Here is a 20,798-nt window from a genome sequence, read left to right as displayed (position 1 = left end):
CAGTTGCTCCTCTGTATACTTCCATTTCAGTTTGATTTCCCTTAACTTGTGTTTCATTTCTGGGGAGGGAAAATCTCAATTCCCAGGTTAGGAGATAATTAGGAGAATTAGATAAGATAATATATATGAGATGCCAAATGCATACCTAGTGACTCTAACTTCTCCTATTAACTCCTGATTATCTTGTAAGATACTGCAAAAAAAAAAAAAAAAAAATTATACACACACACACTCACTCACACACACACTTAGGAAACCCACACAATGCTGAAGTTTATTAACTTTCCCTGGTAATAATTTCCTGTCTTATAAAATAAACCACCACTGAGTCTCTGTCATTTTTGAGTCCTTGGGCATACTGTACAAGTGGATTTTAGGTTCTTACCTGTGATATAAGAGGGAAAGTACCTGCTACTTAGGATTGTAGTGATTGGAGTTGTGATAAGTATTAAGATGAGTTCTTGGCAGGGGTAGTCATAAAAGAAACCAGCAGCTGAATAATATGAAGTAAAAATGGTTCAGCCCAAGTATTGAGAAGTCAGTTCTCTTGTGCATTTAGTTTGAGTCACTCGGGAAGAAGGTAATAAGTTTACTGGCATCAGCATCCTGGGACATTGTCATCTATTGCAGTATACTGATGTGAAGGACACTGATAAATCCCCAGAGATGAGGAAGTGTCTACTTAGAAACATTATTCATGAGTTTCCTGACTTTATAAGTAACTTAGAGGATGTACATAAAGAGGTAAATCTTTTATTAAAATGCAGATATCTAAAATCATGAACACCTTTTTTTTTAACAAATGTGATAGCTCTTTTTTAAATGGTGGAACCATTTTCATAACTCGTGTAAATGCTGTGTGCTTGGCCAGAAATACTAACAAAGCAGAAAACAGGGAGACTGATGAGAGGATATAGACCATCCCTGTCTGTCCTACTGGTTTGCATTGATATACCATGGCGGATGGAGCTTCTAACTCCATTGATGGTTTTCTGATCTTGTACAGTGACTTTTAGTATTTAGAGACTGACTTTGACCATGATAGTCACATACCCTGTACTTATACAAGTTATACTCTGGTGTTAGAATCCCAGCTGTGACGTAAGATTCGTATTTGTGGTGTATTTGTTAAACATCATAGGGATATGAAAGCCTGCTCTTTAATACTAGCTTTAAGTAACTAGGTATGTTTTTCTTTGTCCAGTGTAGATATATAATGCACTTTCAACATAAAAAATTGGAAAATACTATATTGAAAGTGCCCAGATCCATTTCTCTGTTCCTGGCGTGAAGTACTGGATTATTTTTTTAGAACATATAGTTTTGAATAGAAGCACCATGAGAAAATTGTTACTAAATTAAATCACAAGATTAGCCAGAAAATTATATGAAATTCTTTAGGAACTAATAAAAAATTGCAAAAACCTGGATTTCTTTATAAATGTCAGAACTAGTTTTACTGAGTTAAAATTTCAAATAATTTTACTTAAAAGAAAACATGGAGGGTTTTTTTGGTTTGTTTATTTTAAACCAAACATAAAAAAATAAAGTATATTAAAATAAAGCAAAAACTATAATATCAAGGCTGGACAAGGCAACCCAACAGAAGGAAAAGAGCCCCAAGAACAGGCATGAGAATCAGAGACCTAATCATTCATACACTTTGGAGTCCCATAAGAACACTAATCTGAAAGCTATTATGTGTATACGGAGGACCTGTTGTAGACCCTTGTAGACCTTGTGCTTGCTGCTTTAGTCTGTGTGAGTTCACAGGAGCTTTGTTTGGTTGATTCAGAGGGCCTTGTTCTGGCGTCCTCCATCCCCTCTGATTCTTACACTGTTTCTGCCTCTTTTTCTGCAGGGTTCCCAGAGCTCTGAGGGGAGGCATTTGATACAGACATCCTATTTAGAAATGTGTGTTCCAAGGACTTAAAGTAAACATGTTTAAACTGTAAAATATAACTAGAAACCACATATAATTCTTTAATATTTGGTGATTTAGAAGAATTATCAAATGATCACTGGTATATTCAAGATAAATTAGGCCTTCATTCTTAATACCATTAATCTCAATAGGTAATCCCCTGCTTTGAGATGCTAAACAAAAAGAAATGAACTGTTATTTGTGTGTGTATACACATACAAATTAAAGATATTTGTGAATTTCCAGAAAGAATTCAGAATGACGCTCCAGCTTTCACAATGCTGGGTTATTTAAATGAACTTCTGCAGCTGAGAAGGGAAGCAGCAGAGGCGTACCAAAGGTAGGTGTGCTCAGTGGGCGTCGCTCACTGTGTTGTCAGTACTGAAGTCTGGTCTCGTGACAGCAGTACTAATGCGGTGTCTCACCCCTTCCCCAGTCCTCATCGTGTCACCTTGTAGACGGTGAAGATGGAGTTCCACGTTTGGTTAGGGTGTGGAGAACAGAGAAGACACAAAACAAAACTTCAAAGATTCTGTTTTAGAAAAAGCTATCCCTATAGTCAGACAAGAAACAACATGAATATCTGCTTGACTCACCTTATTATCTGTTACGTATTTATTCATGTCAGTAAATGTTGGATACTATGTGCCAAATTTGTCAAGGAATTACAACACACAGAGGCCCTGTTCTCATGGAACTCCTCAATGAGAAATACTCAATAAACTAAGAATACCTGGTTACTGACAGTTGCTAAGGAAGAGTTAGAGTAGTGCTTAGGGTCAGAGAATATGTGAAGATGCATTTCAGATAGAGTGAGAGAAGTTCTCCCAATCAAGTAGTTTGCCATATTTAACAAACAAAACCCCAGTGTACTAGAGTGGAGTGATAGCCTGGAGACTGGTAAGAAATGAAAGCAGCTAGTTTTTCTCCATACGGTAATGGTGGGTGGATATGAGAATAACTACTGATGTCATGAGTAACTTACTCGTAACTCTGAAAGAGCTGATTGCCTAACTTTCACGCACACCACTGCTTCAAATGTAAGTGAATCTTCAGAAAGTGTCAGGTGTTAAAAAAGTGTTAAGTTAAATACTTAACTACATCCCTCTGTGGATTGCCATGTAGTTCAAGGGAATAATCGCTAGATGGTACTGGAGGCGGCTATATAATGAAGTTATTTTTCCAGGTCATGGAAGAAGGTTTATAAAAAAAGCACACTTTTCTTCTCAGAATGTCAGTAAACTTATAGTAAATAAAATGCAGAATATAATAGTTAACACATAAAGCAAGAGAGCTTGGGGTGTTGGCTCCTGTTGTGTGTGCTGTTGTTATTGTAGACATGCTGAACTGGGCATCACTGTACCGCAGGCTTAGCGTGGCAACTCTACAGCCACAGAGGAATATGTACTGACCACAGCAGCTGGGCTATATGTTATGATATTTGCTGCTTGAAACACAAGCAGTGCTTAAATTCAACCAGAAGTGTAGTTTTTTAATTTCTGTAACATTTTTATACTTTATATTTATTCTTTGTGGATTTCACATCATGCACCCCAATCCCACTCATCTCTGTCTGTCCCTTTATATCTGCCCTCTGCCTTTGTAACCTCCCCCACGAAATAAAATTTAAAAAGTAAAGACAAAACAAAGCAAAAAAATCTCAGCGTGGAAGCTGTAGTGTGTCACAGTGAGTCACACAGTGTACCTTTTAGTTCATACATCTTTTCTCTCAAGTGTTCATTGCAATGAGTCATTGGTCTGGTTTGAGGCTTCCACTACCAATACTGGATCCACTCCTCTTTGATATCCTCTTGCTGCCCACCTGCAGCTTTGGATCTGCAGGACTGGTCCCTACACATGTTCCAGTGGTTCATAGATGAGGTAGATGTTGGGATGGGATAACTAATAGCCATGGTTCTGGGCCTGGGTGATAGCTGGGTTGGTCAGCCTGTTAGCTCTCCCTTATCCTCACCACCAGGATGAGCTCTCCAGCATTGCCCCAGCTAGCTCACCCAATGCTCCAGGCAGCAGGGAGCAGGGCCATTTCTGCTCTCACACACCTCTAGCATTTTTATGCTTCCTGAGCAAATTGTTTTTTTATGCAACATCAAGTAGATAAAAAGCCTTTCTTGGATATTTCTCTTGGCAGATGTCTTTAAAGAGAAAAGAAAGAAACCATTAAAAAAGCTCTTAGCTTTTAGGACATTTCCCTCCTTGCCTATGGAGAACACAGTGGGGGGAGAAAATGTGGCTTTAGTTCTTGGTAAATATATTCTAAACCTAAGGATCTTTCCCCTTAGTGCATTGTCTTTTAGTGTTTCTGTGGGGACAGCCTCAGAGCACATAAAAGCATTCAATTTTCTCCCTTCTACATAAATATTTTCAAGAGTGTCTTATGAAAACTTTGGTGTGTCAAAATATAACATTGATATGGTCATTGTCTATGTTTATATTACAAATGTTAGAATATTTACAACTTGCATGCAATAATAAATAGCTTTACTTATAAAAAATATTTTTTTATTGACAACTTAAAATTTACATATATTTAAGTGCCTTTGTGGTATCAACTTACTGGAATATAAATAAGCTGCCTAAACAACATCAAAGAATTCGTAGAATTGAAAGAAAAGACTATGTAAGTCCATGGATTTGGCTGAGGAGGAATGAGCAAAACAAAACATTCCACATAGAGAATCTAAAATACATTTTTTTTTAAGGGCAACTGCACTGTTACAGTCCACAGAAGACCAACATACTTACAATGTTACAGTGAGAAACTGGGGCAGATTGTTATGGTAAGGCTATTTTTTTTTTTCTTATTCTATGAATCTATTTCTCAGGGAAAATTGTGACCCTACAGGTGTGAAGACTAGTGTCCAGAGCACTGAAATATATTATTCCAAGGGCCAGAATGTGTTAAAATTTCTGTACCCTTAAAACCTAGCCTGAGTGTACCTTGTGAAGAGGGAAGTTGGAGCCTATGCTTTAGGGACCGGATAGAGGAACACTTGAGAGAGAGATGGTAGTTTTATCTAATAGAAGCCTACTTAACTAGTTGGGGAGTTGGGTTTATTCTGATTCGCTATGGAATATTATGGTCTAGGAGCTTCTTTGAAACAGTACTAAAAAATTCAGGACAATGGAGCTAAGATCTTCCCTTCGATTCTCTTAAGTCTTTTGGCCTAGAAAGACAGACAGGCTTATTGTTTAGAGGGTAGAAGTAAAGCCAGAGTATAGATGCATAGCAATGTTGTTGGTTGGTCTTTGGTTTATTGGGAGGCCTGCCACCCAGCTCCCAAATAAATAACACATGGAGGCTTATTCTTACTTATGAATGCCCAGCCTCAGCTTGGCTTACTTTCTAGCCAGCTTTCCTTGTCTTAGCTTGTCGCGACTACCTTTTACCTCTGGGCTTTTCCTGTTCTCTAACTTCTGTAAATCTTACTCTTACTCCATGGCTTGTTGGTTGTGTAGCTTGTTGGATGGCTGGGCCCTGGAGTTGTCCTCCTCCTTCTCTAGCTGCTAGATCTTTTTTTATCTCCTCCCAGTTTTCTCCTTCTATATCTAATCTGCCTGCCAACCCCGCCTGTCCTTTCTCCTGCCTTGCTACTGGACAGTTCTTTATTAGACCATCAGGTGTTTTAGACAGGCATAGTAACACAGCTTACAGAGTTAAACAAATGCAACATAAACAAAAGTAACACATCTTAAAATAATATTCTACTACATAGGAAGAAGGGTTTTTGACTAACAGGGTGATTCATTAGTTTTAGAGTTGCCCTAAAATTGAATGGTTAGTATAGAATGGAACTGCAGCTGGGTATTTTAGGGTTCAGTCTCGACATTTTTTTTTTTTTGAGCTGAGGATCGAACCCAGGGCCTTGTGCTTGCTAGGCAAGCGCTCTACCACTGAGCTAAATCCCCAACCCTCGACATCTTTTAGGTACTGCACATGGAGGCATGAGGTAGCCAGTTCCTTCCTGTTATCACTGTCATTTAATCAAGTCCATTGATGGGGAAATATTACTCCTCTGATTGCCTATGGATTCTTTTAAACTTATATTTTAGGAGTTGGTAGAACCCTGTAGATTTTGTTGAAGCAGAGAACACCTAGAGTAAGAAACTGCAGCTTATCTTCTTAGGTTTGACATTTCATATAGAGTAAATATTTATGAAGAAAATTTTACTTTCTATAGAAAATTGCCATCTATATTCTTTCTTTTAAAAGTTTTATTTTTATTTCACGTGCATGTGTCTGTATGTATGTGCAACATGTGTGTGCCTGATGCTCACAGAAGCCAGAAAGAGCCTGGAGCCCTAGGTCACCTAGTTTAGGTGGGCACTGGCTTGGGCTCCTCTGTAAGAGCAATCTATGCTTTTCACCACTTTTTTGTTTTTATTATACAGTACCTTGAACACAGAGGCATATGGTAAATAATAAACTATATTTACCATATGTCACCACTCAAATGTAACACATTAAAATTCTGTCAGTTTGCTTCAGGTTTCCATTTCAAAGAAAAAGCCATAAAGCTGAAGTCCCCTTACTCCCTTTCCTTCATTTTTCTTCTACATATCTGAAAAGAGTTTTCATTTGAAGAAATAAATATGCACATATTTACAAACAATCCACTTGCATCAAAGGCTAGCCTTCTTTCAAAACTAGAGCTTAAGTTTTTATTTTTTCACCTTTATAAAACTAGTATTAGGAGCAAAGGTTGCTTGTGTTTTTAACTTACAGCTTCAAAGATTAAAGTGCTTTTATAAACAATATTTCAGTAACATTTATAAAAACCTTTTGGATTATAGTGATAAATACTAGAAACAAGAATCTCAGAAATCTTTATGTCTGTATATCTTCATAAAACCAAGATTTGTGTTTTTATCTTAAACATAAGTTGTGCTTTCTTCTTAGTTCCCTTGGTGACTATGACAGAGCTATCCAGGCCTTTAAGTCAACGCCCCTTGAGGAGCTGGAGGACATCATAGGTTTCGCATTGGCATTGTTTATGAAGGGCCTGTATAAGGAGAGCAACAAAGGCAAGTAATCATTGCTTGAAGCTTTTTCAGAAAAATGTAATGTTGGAATTTTGATGGAGATGCAGTATTTTTAAAATGTTATATGTATGGATGCATATATGTCAGTTGAAGATTGTATACCTGATGTCCTTGGAGGCCAGAAGAGGGATTCCCTGGAACTGGAGTAACAGACAGTTGTGAGCTGTGTGTGGGTGCTGGAGATTGAACCTAGATCCTCTGGAAGAGTAGCCAGTGCTCTTAGCTGCTAAGCCATTCTCTAGCCCTGGGGTTGCAGTGTTTACTAAAATATGACTGGGAGTCAGGAGCTGTAGTAGGCTTTGTTTATGTGTCATCTCACTAGTGTGCTGTGATGATGAGTACTCCTTATAAACAATTTGAACTGAGCATTCACTGTACATTTGAGGAGACTAAGGTGCAGGCTTAGTGGTGGATACACACACACAACACACACACACACACACGCATTTGAAAGCAGGTACTTGCTATTCTGTATGCTTAAATGAAATTTTTTGATAAGTGAAAACGTCAACTTTTGTTAGTAATAGATATTTATTTCTTCAGAAATTTTACCTGAGGGAATTCTGATATGTATGCGCTCCACCACTATGTGTACAGTGCACTCAAATACTATCTGCTTGGTGAAGGTGATGATCTGCAGTTGGAATGTGATTATATATCAGTGTTTCCAAGTTCCTTCTCTACTTAAGATGACTTAGACTTCACAGTATATTCTGCAGGCAGAAGGTAGGGATTGTCCCCTAACAATCATGAAGGTGCCCCCAGAGTCACTTGGGAATAGGTAAACCATGGTAGGGTTTATTCTGTCTGCTTGGGGATAAGGAAGGTAGGATTTTAGCTAGATCTTTTTTGGAAATGGCATTAGGAAGGGGAAAGTGGCTCATTTGTTGATAGAATTGCATTTGTGTTTTGCTTGCTTTTCCCTTCTATGCAATAGCCTACGAGAGAGCCTTGACTGTTGTTAAATCAGAGCAAGACAAAGCTCATGTCTTGACAGCTCTGGCAATAACAGAATACAAACAAGGACAAATGGATGCAGCCAAGTCACTGCTTTTCAAATGGTATGTATAGATGACTTATACATCAGGTCCTTATGTTTGAGATAAGAGCTGAAAAGGAACTTCTAAGTAAATGGAAGGAATTGGACCTAACTTGTTCTAAATTGACAGTCATGGGTAGAGTTAAACACCATGGCTTAATTCATTGCTTTGTATCTCTGTCTAATACTGCTTATTTGTTTTCAAGAATAAGTGACCATGTGGACCACAGACAATAGACGGAATTGTAACTGACTTGGTGTTTGGTTGCTCAGATCCTCAGGTCTTTTTCCTCAGAAAAAGTTTATTTAAAGACATCTTTAAAGATACTTATAGAACGTATATACTGGTTTCAGAACAAGTTAAAATGAGAACCTATGATAGTGGAGTTATTTAGATAGTACTTGTTGAGTTCTTAAAGCCTGTTCGCTTTCTTTTAAAAGTTGGCTGTAATTCCTCTAAGAGCAGTGGATGGTTAATACAGGCTATTGGACAGTGCTGGCCAGTGAGGTTTATTGACCTTTTGAATGGTGCAGCTCCTCATAGGACAGACACCCACCCCCCAACCCTCCGCAGTGCAGGAAGTATAGTCCCACCATCTTGCAGGAATAGTAGACTTGTCAGTTACTGTGACAAGGAAAACATCGCCTTGTTAACTGCTCCCTCAACCCCAGAGGGATGAACTTCTGTTACACTGGAAATCTCTTCCCTGGCCTGCACTGTCCTTGACTGTTTGATGAGCCATAATGAGAAGAGGGCCTTGGACACAAAAATGGAGAGGTTTCTGACCCTCTAAGCTGTGAGGGAAAATGATAGGACCTTTCTGAAAATGGCTTCCACTTACAGCCTTCTGACTTTGCTGGGAAGGCCGGAGAACCCTTTCTCCAAATGCCAGCCCTAGTGGGACCTAGGTCTCCTTTTCTCTTGAACTGTAAGCGTGCAAGGTCAGGTTCTGGGGACTTCATCAGTCTCAGCTGTAGCTCCTCTGGGAGGGAGATCTGACTCCCTACCAGCCACCTAGTGTGCCTTGGGTGGTCCTCTACCGAAAGCTGGTGCATCCAGCCTTTGCCTGGTCCTGCCAGGACTGTGTTGCTGATGTACTTTTCGGCAACGCTGTCCCTCCATGAAGCAGCCTTAGTTCAGTGTGAGGAGACAAAGGAGAGGGCTGGAGTTTCTAATCTGCCATCTTCTGCTTTCCTTTAACAAAAATAGAATTTTATTTCAACTAAACATTTTCTGAAATTGTTCTCGTTAGTCCTAAAACTGAGAATCAAAGGGCCAATTTTTATTTGTTTTTAAAATTTAGACGTAATAACCTGAGATGAGATTTGTCAATTTATGCCGTGAAAGGCTGATATTATTTTTGCTCCAGTCAGATAATTGTCTTTAAATGTAAAAAAATATATATATATATTTAAGCACAAATTGACTTATTTTGATGAATCTTTAAGTAGGTATCTTTTTTATTAAGTAAAGCCTCTCAATAGATATAAGACCTCTGTACTAATGGCCAGCAGACTACTAAATGCCTATCTGCAGCTCTATTTTAAAGGAACCAACTACAGAAAGCCTTCAAGCCCTGTGCGCTCTGGGCTTGGCAATGCAGGACGCCACGCTGTCCAAAGCCGCGCTTAACGAGTTCCTGAAGCACGTTCCACACAAGGACAGTTACCACAGATGCCTCCTGACTGCAGCAGTGTACGCCCTGCAGGGCCGCGGCGGGGTGGTGCAGAGACAGGCATCCAGGGCTGTCCACAGGTGAGTCCTCAGTGTGGGGACGGCGTGAGTATGTTCAAGTCTGGGCTTCACTGTGACTTAGAACGAACTCTGAGACTCTATTTGGAAATCATACTGTCAGTTATTTTGGTGAGTTGATGAGTTTTTCCTTTATTCAGGTGAAGCTCCACATATTTTGATACAAAAGTCTGTAATTCCTACGCTTATAATATTATCAGTTCATCATCTGCTGTGTGTTGATGCAGACCATGTTGATAGATTTAGGAATTCTTAGTCACTTAAATGTTGATCAATGCCTTTGATATCATTTAACAGAGGCAGGCAGATCTCTCTGAGTTCAAGGCCAGCCTGGTCTACAGAGCAAGTTCTAGAACAGCCAGGGCTACACAAAGAAGTGCCATCTAAGGGGAAGATAAAAAGATGTCATGTAACAGCAGTTTTCTGTTTTCATATGTTGTAGCTTAAATTACTTTTTTTCATCATTTATTCTTATTAATAACCTTTGATGATTAGATACATTAAATTTTTATTACATTTATTTTTGTGTGGGTAAGTATACATGTACTATAGCCTGTACTTGTGAGATAGGAGGACAATTTTTGGAAGTCATTTCTCTACTAACCATATGGTTACGAGTTCACAGAGATCAGCGGTTCTCAACCTGTAGGTTGTGACCCCTTTGGCAAACCTCTAACTCCAAAATATTTACATTACAATTCCTAACAGTAGCAAAATTACAGTTATGAGGTAGCAACAAAAATAATTGTATGGTTTGGGGTCACCATGACTTGAAGAACTATATTAAAGGGTTGAAGCATTAGGAAGGTCGAGAAGCACAAATTCAGGTCAGAGTTAAGTACCTTATCTCTCCTGTGAAATTTAAAAAAATTAATATGAAGTTTATTCCATATGAATTATTTCTCTTAGTTACATCCTCCTGCTGCATAATAGAGTGCCTTTCAATTTCTTTGTAGTTCTGTTGAACACACGCTACATTTTAACTATTTTTCTCATAATTTTGTGACCATGATATTGTTTTTCTTCAGGTTTTAAGAACATAAGAACTCTTGGTGTTTGTAGAAGATAGTATAGTATGTTTCCTAAAATTTAAGACATTTTCAGTTAAATGTGAGCAATTAATATGAGCTTGGTGTCTAAAGGTTTTTAAACTTAAAATACTTGCTGTGCTTGTTAATGGTTAAAGTAACTCCCATTTTTTTTTCTTTATGAAATATCCGGCAGCCTGTATTTTATTAATCAAAACTAATTATGTACCATCTGGCTTTATCCAGCATTCTTTAAATAGCATATTGAGTGAGGACTAAGACATTCAAATCAGTATAGTGTTCTTTCTCATCATATGAGAGAAAAGAACACAATAGTCCCATTTTTTCTAATTTAACTTTTTATTGATTCTTTGTGGATTTCATATCATACAGCTCAATCCCACTCATCTCCCTGTCCCTTCATATCTGCCCTCTGCCCTTGCAATCCCCCACCCCCAAGATAAAACAAAATAAAATTTAAAAGAAAAGAAAAATCTCATCATGGAAGCTATAGTGTGACACAGTGGGTCACACAGTTTACCCTTTAGTTCATATATCTTTCACTTGCAAGTGTTCATTGCAATGAGTCATTGGTCTGGTTTGAGGCCTCTGGTTTCTGCTACATTGTTGGTACTGGTCCCTCACAGGGGTTCTTCTTGGATATCCTCTTGTTGCCCTGTGTCATGGAGATCCTTCAGTTTTGGGTCTGTGGGTCAGGCTCTTCACTTGCCCCAGCAGATCATAAATGAGGTGGATGTTGGGGTGGGCCAACTCATAGGCCTGGTTCTGGGCCTGGGTGGTTGCAGGGTTGGTCAGCCTGCCAGCTCTCCCTCATCCTCACCATCCTCTCCAGTACTGCCTCAGATAGCTCTCCCAATGCCATAAGCAGCAAGGGGCTGGTTTTCTTGCACTTATGCCCTTGGGGCCAGCTCACCCACACCTGCAACACCAGGGCCAGTTCTACTGTGTTGCCCAGGCAAGGTACAGGGGCCACTTAGCAGCTGGTGAGAGGCAGGGCCAGCTCTCCCATCTGCCTCAGGCTGAGAGGGGTGGGGTGAGGGATTGGAGGTAGGTTCTTCTTTCCCTGCCCACACCACCAGATGGCAGATGAGGAGCAGGGCCAGATCTCTCCGACCTCTGATGTTTGTGTTCTCGGAGAGGCTCACCCGCACCTCTGCCAATGGAGTCCACAGTAAATCCTGACTTTAAGACTAGCGTTTTTTGTTGTTCTCTCTAGTAACCCTGCTGACCCTGCTCTTTGGTCTTTGCTGTCCCGAGTTGTTGCTCAGTACACTCAACGGAATGCAAGGGTGAGTAATGTCTAAAATCCTGCCAAGTGAGTAGCCTGTGGTGTTAAATACATATATGCAATTGTATATTTATACAAATGTATATACATTTACATACACACACACACACACACACACACACACACACACACACACACACACACGTAGAGAGAGAGCTAGAGAATGCTCTGTGGCTCTGGTTGGCCTGCAGTTTTGTATGTAGACCAGGCAGGACTCACAGATGTAGAGACTCTGCCTGTCTTTTCCTTTTGAGTGCTGGGATTAACAGCATCAGCCATCACACCCACCTTAAATATATATTTTAAAAATAGCATTTTTCTAAAAATATAGTAAGTATGATGAAGAGAATGTCATCATTTAACCAAATTCCTGTTTACACAAATACTAGACTGAGCACCCTCCATGTATTTATGAAACAGTTCTGAGCATTGTGGACACTACAAAGAAGGAGGATCCTTTTGTTCTGAAAATGAACAGATTATCTCAATCCCTTTGTGAATAAGTAACAAATAAGTATTAGTGATTGTGGTTTTTAAATTTCAAAAGATAATTTTTTTTTTTTTTTTTTTGGTTTTTCGAGACAGGGTTTCTCTGTGTAGCTTTGCGCCTTTCCTGGAGCTCACTTGGTAGCCCAGGCTGGCCTCGAACTCACAAAGATCCGCCTGGCTCTGCCTCCCGAGTGCTGGGATTAAAGGCGTGCGCCACCACGCCCGGTTCAAAAGATAATTTTATTTAAAACTTTTTAAAGATAAGATAATAATACAAACACTGCTAATGTCTAAAAATCTCATTATAAGCATGAATTTATTGACATTTAGTAAAGAATTATATACTGTATTTTAGTCGTAAGAGCAAGATATTTTCAGGTATCTATATTTCATTATTTTCTGCTATGAATATTTTCTCTCTTTGTCCAGTTAAGTGGGTGGCAAACAATAGCATCAGATAATTTGTCTTGATCACTTATTTAGAAAAATAGCGTCTTGATCACGTATTTAGTAGTGATTCTAGTGTCAGTCTTTGTAGATGTGTTTTTATTGTTTGTTGTTCTTACTGATTTCACTCGAGGTGGTTTTATTTCTTTGTTTTCCTGACTGTATCTTCTACAACATTATTTGTAGACCCAGCTTGAACCTTAGGATTAAAATAATTTCATATGAAAGACTTTCTGTTGTTTTTGTGAGCTGTGTTGGCAGCTGCATCTATAACTTGGGATTCTGTATTAACCAGGCCGTTCTGTGTCTGGGTCTCAAGTCACTTGAGAATGGTGCACGAGTGCTATCCCTGAGAGGTTCAGCATGTTCTGAGGTCTCCTGTATTCACCTTCCTTGTGTGAGTCCTGGACTTGTCCCACTGCCTTATGAGCCCCATATTGGGATCCGCAAGTGACATAAATGATCTCCCAACTCCTTCTGCCTTTTTAACTTTCAGTTTGAGCCTGAAAAACCTTCATTGCTTGTCAGTTATTCCATACTAAAATTTTAGGGATGTGTTTTTAAAATATTTTATCCCAGTGCTGTTCAAATGTTACCGTGCTGTATGTTGACATCACCTAATAACACCATTAAATGCAGGTGATAATTAACAGGGCTAATCATCTAACAGCCCAGGGCATGTCCAGCTTCTGATTCAGAGGCAATCCTTCTGCCTCGGGATTCTAAGTGCTGGGATTATAGGCATGAACTACCATGCTTGGTAAAATCATTCTTATAATTTCACTTTTTTTCTTAGGTAAAATGTTTAATGAATTTAAAATGTTTAGGTTTCAAATTGACCCTCTCAAAACTCTGGTGCTGCATGTTTTTCTTATTTTTAGTATTGATTTGCTTATTGAAACAGAAGCTTCATGACATGCAGACATTTAGTATTAGGGATTATGGGGGTCTTAAGGAGCCTGTTTTCTTTATTTGTTTTTAATCATTGAAGGAAGTCAGGACAGGAACTCAAATGGGAAGGAACCTGGAGGCGGGAGCTGATGCAGAGGCCATGTGCTATGTGCTGGCTTGCTCCATATGGCTTGCTCAGCCAGTTTTCTTAAAGAATCCAGCACTACTGGCCCAAAGATGGGACCACCAACAATGGCTGGCCCTCCCCATCAATAACTAGTTAAAATGCCCCACAGGTTTGCCTACAGCTCAGTCTTGTGGTGACATTTTCTAGCTGAGTCTCCCTCCTCCCAGATGACTCTACTTATGTCGGTCATGTGACCAGCCAGCCAGCACACACTCTTTCACTATCCATTACATTTCTGTGCACTCATCTACCACAGAAAAACATGGAAATTCCATGACAGTTCAAACTATAAAAACAATTAGCTTTATAGTCTTCTTCATGACTCTCATGTCCTCGCCCTGTATTCTGTCCTTTCTCATCACCTGATACCATCCTTTCTATCTGTTATACTGTACCTACGTGTATATTTGTTTACACAGACGTGTACATTACAGGCTAGGATCTGTAGATGGATTTCTAAAAGGTCTTATTAATAAAAACAAACCAGGAGGCAGATATTGGGGTAAATTCTGAAGAGTCAGAGAAGCAAAACAAACCACAGTCAACCTCACCTCGCCAACTCCTCATCAGATCCAGTTTCCTCAAACTGGAAGCCTCTGAGTCCTCACCCGAATGGATCTCAGCTGAACTGCTGCTAAAAGCCTAAAAGTCTAACAAACTTAGTTCCTGGTCTTTATGTGTAAGGTGTATAAAGGCCATATATACCTTTTTGATTCTTCCCATCACTTCCTGGGATTAAAGGTGTGTGTCATCATACCTGGTGGTTTCCAGTGTGGCCTTGAACTCACAGAGATCCGGATGCATCTCTGCCTCTCAAGTGATAGGATTAAAGGCGAGTGTGCCACCATTTTCTGGCCTCTATATCTGTCTAGTGGCTGTTCTGTTCTCTGACCCCAGATAAGTTTATTAGGGTGCATAATATGTTGGAGGACACAATATCACCACAAGGATCCACATATAAGGGAGAACATAGGGCTTTGTTTTGTTTTTTCTTTCTGAGATAGGATGACATTCTAAGTAAATCAATTTTCCTGTAAAATTTGTGATTCCATTTTTCTTTAGCGCTGAACAGTATTATATTCTATCTCTCGTCTGTATATCTATTTGTCTGCCTTTTATTATCAGTTCATCTGTTGATAGACAGCTAGATAGTTTCCAAGAATTAGCTCTGTTAGTTTGTTTTTGATATCCTTCACTCCGCTTTCTGCTGTTCTCTCTTTCTGCATTTTTAAAAAGTTGTTTTTAAGATTTATTTTATGTGCATTGGTGTTTTGCCTGTGTGTGTATGTCTATGTGAGGGTGTCAGATCCTCTAGAACTGGAATTATAGACAATTGTGAGCTGCCTTGTGGGTGCTGGGAATTGATCCTGGATCTTTTGAAAGAGCAACCTTTGCTCTTAACCACTAAGCCATCTCTCCAGCTCTTTTTCAGCCTTTTTATATTGTTAGGCAATACATACATTTACTTGGTGCCCCTACAAAATCATCTTACTTTTGAACTTTGAGTATTTCAACAGCAAACATGAAATGACCAAAGTAGACAGGTTTTTATCTTAAAGCTGTAATAATACGTTGATATTTAGAGTTTATAAGATACACATTTGCTAAAAATTGAGCTCCTCGAATGATTTAAAGGAAAGATTATATTAGTCTTACAGTTTGATAGAAAGCTTTGCATTTGTCTAAATAATGTGTTTTGTTATAGGGAGGTGCTGTAGCTGGCATTGTGGCTCATATTCTGGATTCAAATCACGGAAAGGTTAGTTCTTGCTCTTATACAAAGGAAATATTTAACTTGTTAAATAGCATTAATGAGTCAGAATAATATCCTCATTGTTTTACAGTTTGTGTCATATTAAATACAGGCCCTTTAGTCAGTTTTCACAAAAAGTGTGAAGAGAATTGATAACTTTTTGTCTTCTTTTATAGAAGGCATTATTATATACTGCAGTAAACCAGCTGGCCATGGGAAGCAGTACAGCAGAAGATGAAAAAAATACTGCTTTGAAGACCATTCAGAAGGCAGCTTTCCTTTCTCCAGGTGAATATATTTCACTTCATTAATCCAGATGTCATCAATTTTGCATTTGTGGGTTAAAAGAACAAGGTTTGTATTTTTATGATACAAGAAATTAGTAAGTTTTGGTTTTATTCAATTACTGGGCAAACCTCAATGAAACATTTCACTATTAGGATAAGAATTTATACTGAATCAAGCTGATAATAGAAAAAAAAAGAATGTACATACAATTGTGTAAACAGACTGACGAGAATGTTTTCTTAGAGATACTTTATTATCTGTTACCAAAAATCTGAGTGACTTATGATTTTCAGGCTATTTTGTTTCAGTTTTTCATCATTCTGGTTTAGTGTGGTTTATGTATAGCTACTGAGTTCCTCCCTGTGGTGTTTTATGTGTGGTTAACTCTGGAAGGTTGGGGTCTGGTGTGTATGGTGTGTCACCTCCTCTTTCTGTGACAAAGCAGCTTCAGTCAGGCGGTTTACTGTGGGTCATGATTTGAGAGTCAGCGCTCTGACGGGAGGGGAGGAGCGCAGCATTTAAGTCAGGAGGAGAACTGGAAGACACAGGTGCTGCTCAGCCCGCTCTCTCTTTCTGTTGGACAGCCACCTTAGCCCTCACAGTGGCCCTGCCACATTTCAGTGTAGGTCTTTTCTCACGTAGACATGTCTGGAAACACCCTCATAGACACACCCAAAAACATCATGTTTCCATGATGACTCTGAATTGCATCAAGTTAACAAGAGTAACTGATAGGTCTGGTAACTGCTGGAAATGTATAGTCTCATCTCAGCTAGCTGTTGATAATCCTACCAGGCTGTGTCATATTTATGCTGTTGACTTTTTAGATAAGGAGGAGTGCAGATTATACCCCAGTGTGTTTCCATTGTTACTACTGGAAAATGTTAGCGGGCTAGAAGGTCAAGCTCTGTAGGGTTACAAACAACATTTACAGTTCTGTCTTAAATATGAACTATAGCATTAACACTTGCCTTTCCTAGGAATACATAATCATAGATATAGCATCCACATGGCATCATAAGATATCTTTCATGCTTTCTTCTTAGAACATAAATTCAGTGTTAAGTTTTTCCTTCAGTTCTTATTTTTTGTAAGCATCAAAACCAAAGTATGTTCACTTGTTTCTCCTTAAACTAAGCCTTTCAAACAGGAATAGAGTAATGAAGGTATGCTAGAGACTTGTCCTCCACATCTAGGGGAAGGGAATGAAATTGCACTCTCCATAGTAGCACAGCACTTTAGAACTGAGCCAGACGGGGACAGCATGCAGGAATGAACAAAAAATACAAAAAGAAAAAACATGGCAGGAACTGAGCTACATAGGGAGAGCCATGGGCAGGAACTGAGCCACATAGGGAGAGCCATGGGCAGGAACTGAGCCACATAGGGAGAGCCATGGGACAGGAGCTTAGTAGACTACCCTTTTATGAGATGTTTAGGAATTTTACAAGTCTTGAAGGTTAAATATACCAGTTTATTTTGGGGAAACAAATTAGCTTTCCTTTAAGGAAATGTTTTTTTTTTCTTAAGATATAATTAATTTTTATTGGAAAAGTCATAAACTTTTATTTATGGTAGTTTTGCAGCAGCATGTTGTGATGAACGAGCCTTCAAACGGTATTTCTTGTTTAGATGACCCTGCTGTCTGGGCTGGGCTGATGGCAGCCTGCCACGCTGATGATAAACTGGCTTTGGTCAGCAACACGCAGCCAAAGAGGGTGGATTTGCACTTAGCTTTGCTGTCTGCTGTTTCTGTCTCACGTAAGTTTTATTTTTATTTATTTATATTTTAAAATTATTGTTTTAAAATGCACACAATGTAGTTTGATCATATTCTTAACCCTCCTGCAAGTCCTCCCAGATCCTCCCTCCCTACCCACCCAACTTCATGTTCTTCCTCTCTCAAAAAACAAAACAACAAAACAAAAAAACAAGAAAAGAAAACAAAAACCAAAAAAGACAAAAACACCAAGCTATAAAAACAACAACAAAAAATAAAAACAAAACAAAAAACATGGAGTCCATTTTATCTTGGTCAACTACTCCTGAGCATGAGGCCCACCCTGGATTGTGGTTGATCTACTCAGTCTTACTGCACTAGAGAAAACTACCTTCCCAGCAAATATCAATGGAAACAGCTTTTTGATTAGGGATGGGGCTTTGTGCCCACTTTCCCTATCTGTGCTGTGACTTTTGTCTGACTTGAGTTTGTGTCAGTCCTGTGCATGCTGTCACAGTCCTTGTGGATTCATATTTCCAGCAGCCCTGATGTGTCAGGAAGACACTTTTCCTTGGCACCATCCACTACCTCTGGCTCTTAGAATCTTTTTGTGTCACCTTCTGCAATGAACCCAAGCCTCAAGGGTAGGGGTTTGGTAAGTTAATTAAAAGCTGAAAGCTCCAAGGTCTCAACTGTCTGCACATTGTCCAGTTGTAGGTCTCTCTGTTAAGAACTGTCTACTGCAAGAAAAAAGCTTCTCTGATGAGGGTTGAGTGATGCACTGATCTATGGATATAGTGATAAGTCATCGGGAGATACTTTATTGAATTGTGCGTTTAGCAGTAAATAAAGTAGTAGGGTTTCCCTAGGACATAGGACTTATCTAGTCTTAGGTTTTTGGCCTTCTTAACTGACGTTCACTGTGAGTTTCATGGAGTGGAGTGGGCCCTAAATCCATTTATGAAAGAATAGTTAGTTGCTCCCGTAACATTTATGCCACTATTCCATCAGTATATCTTGTAGGCAAGTTGCTGTTGCAGGTCACAGGGTTTGTAACTTGGTGAGACCGATAGCTCCTTTTCTCCTCTAGTAGTGTAAGAAGTACTTTCCAGCACTGTGAGTGCTAGCCAGGAGAGGTAAAGCTGCTAGTTGGGAAACAGCTCCATTTCTCCATGTTTGATAATGTAGGTGAGTGGTGTCTTCAGCAATAGGGGCCTTGCTGTTATATGCTGGAGGGTAGCCATAGTATTGGCACCCTGTAATATTTGAGGGGTTGGTCTATGGGACTTGATGTCTGATTGGGGCATTCTATTCCCCATTATATGGTAACTCCATTTAAATTTCTCTTATATTAGGAATCTTCTAGAGTAGTAGGTATCCATGTGGCTTTTCAAAAGACCTTTAGTGTTAGTTATCCCATATTCCCTCCTTTACCCTGCCTTCCCATTCTCATTTCTGAAGTAGAATGGGTAGAAAATAGGTCCTGATTCACTGATTTATTTAGTGATTCACTTAAAGCACTATTTGTATTGCCTATTGTAGCCAGAAGTTTTCCTGTGTCCCACAGCCGTTTGGTCCCAAACAAACACACAGAGGCTTATGTTAATTACAAGCTGCTTGGTCTATGGCTCAGGCTTACCACTAGCTAGCTCTGACATCTTAAATTAACCCATTTCTATTAATCTATATTTTGCCATGTGGCCATGGTGTTACCGGTCTGCTGGCATCTTGTTCCTTGGGCAGCTGGATGGCTTCTGCCCTGACTCCACCTTTCTTCACTATCTCCCTTGGATTTCCTGCTGGCTATAACCTGCCTTGCCATAGGCCAGAAAGGCTTCTTCATTAACCAGTGGTAGCAACATGTATTCACAACATACAGAAAGACCATCCCACAGAATTTCCCCTTTTCTGTCTAATCAAAAAGGAGGATTTTTAACTTTAACATAGTAAAACTACATATATCAAAACAGTTATCAAGCAACAATTGCAGTTACAATATCTAGTCTATTTGTTTTTGGCAAAATTAAAGAAAACACTATCATCTCTCCTATATTTGTGAGTTTAAAGTTTCATATCTAATTTACCTTTTATCATAACCAAGGAAAACTATAATTATAACTATCTAGTCTTCAACTCCATCAAAGACCCCAGAAGGATATAATATTACCTGGGTAAACAGGAAGTGCATTGTAAGCAACTTCCAAAATTCTAGAAATGACAGAGACATCTGGCTGCCTGGACAGTCACCCAAAGATATATATGTTGGTTTATCTTAGCAGACCCTATAATCAAATATCTGCCTGCAATTAAAAATCCCAAAGACAACACAGTAATGTACAGTATCCAAACTCTCTCTGCATTTTCCATTCTTACGTGGCTTTTTTTTAAATTACTCTTTCTTTTTTAAGGACTTTCTTTACCTTTTTTCTTTTCTCTCTCAAACCTATGTATATTTTTAAACGTCTTGTAACTTGTTTAGACTTTTTTCCCCCATCTGAATCTGTTTTATTGTGTATCTTTAATCTTTTTTCTGAGCAGGAGAGTTTTTAAAATAAGCTGTGTGCTTTGGACTGAAGCGCAGCTTTGGTGGCTGGCTCTGCCCCACTCGGCTTCCCAGCATGGCACAGGTACCAATGAGTCACAGGTACCTATGAGTCACGCTTACCTCCCCAGTTCTGAGAAGCAGTATTAAGTAGCATGGAGCTGTGTTTTCAAGCCCACAGGCAGCCTCTCTGTATCACATCCTGTGAGAGACACGGGAGTCTGCCATGCTGCTGCTGAAGCCTGCTGCAACCAGAGGATGCGTCTCTGTACCATGGCCTGAAGTAGGAAGCTGTTCTTACTTTTCTTAGTTACATTTTAGAACCTTTTTTTTTTTTTTAAGCTCTCAGGTTTTATGTGGACATTCT

General features: G+C 39.2%; 1 protein-coding gene across 6 annotated transcripts in view; it reads left to right on the top strand.

The window, feature by feature from the left end:
- Ttc37 (tetratricopeptide repeat domain 37) overlaps nucleotides 1–20,798 on the top strand; it is a 102,493-nt gene that overhangs the window by 47,141 nt on the left and 34,554 nt on the right. For all 6 annotated transcript variants that reach the window (XR_003737003.2, XM_028894020.2, XM_028894019.2 and 3 more), the window contains 9 exons: nucleotides 2,171–2,264; nucleotides 4,645–4,722; nucleotides 6,843–6,967; nucleotides 7,923–8,046; nucleotides 9,562–9,780; nucleotides 12,043–12,115; nucleotides 15,834–15,887; nucleotides 16,058–16,169; nucleotides 17,802–17,930. Coding sequence is in view for 5 of the 6 variants with exons in the window: in XM_028894020.2 (XP_028749853.1) it covers nucleotides 2,171–2,264; nucleotides 4,645–4,722; nucleotides 6,843–6,967; nucleotides 7,923–8,046; nucleotides 9,562–9,780; nucleotides 12,043–12,115; nucleotides 15,834–15,887; nucleotides 16,058–16,169; nucleotides 17,802–17,930 (1,008 nt within the window). In the remaining variant the exon portion in view is untranslated. The remainder of the gene's footprint in view (nucleotides 1–2,170; nucleotides 2,265–4,644; nucleotides 4,723–6,842; nucleotides 6,968–7,922; nucleotides 8,047–9,561; nucleotides 9,781–12,042; nucleotides 12,116–15,833; nucleotides 15,888–16,057; nucleotides 16,170–17,801; nucleotides 17,931–20,798) is intronic.

This window comes from Peromyscus leucopus, chromosome 15 (genome assembly GCF_004664715.2).
Source record: "Peromyscus leucopus breed LL Stock chromosome 15, UCI_PerLeu_2.1, whole genome shotgun sequence".
Lineage (NCBI taxonomy): Eukaryota > Metazoa > Chordata > Mammalia > Rodentia > Cricetidae > Peromyscus > Peromyscus leucopus.
This window is presented reverse-complemented; position numbering and strand designations above follow the sequence as displayed.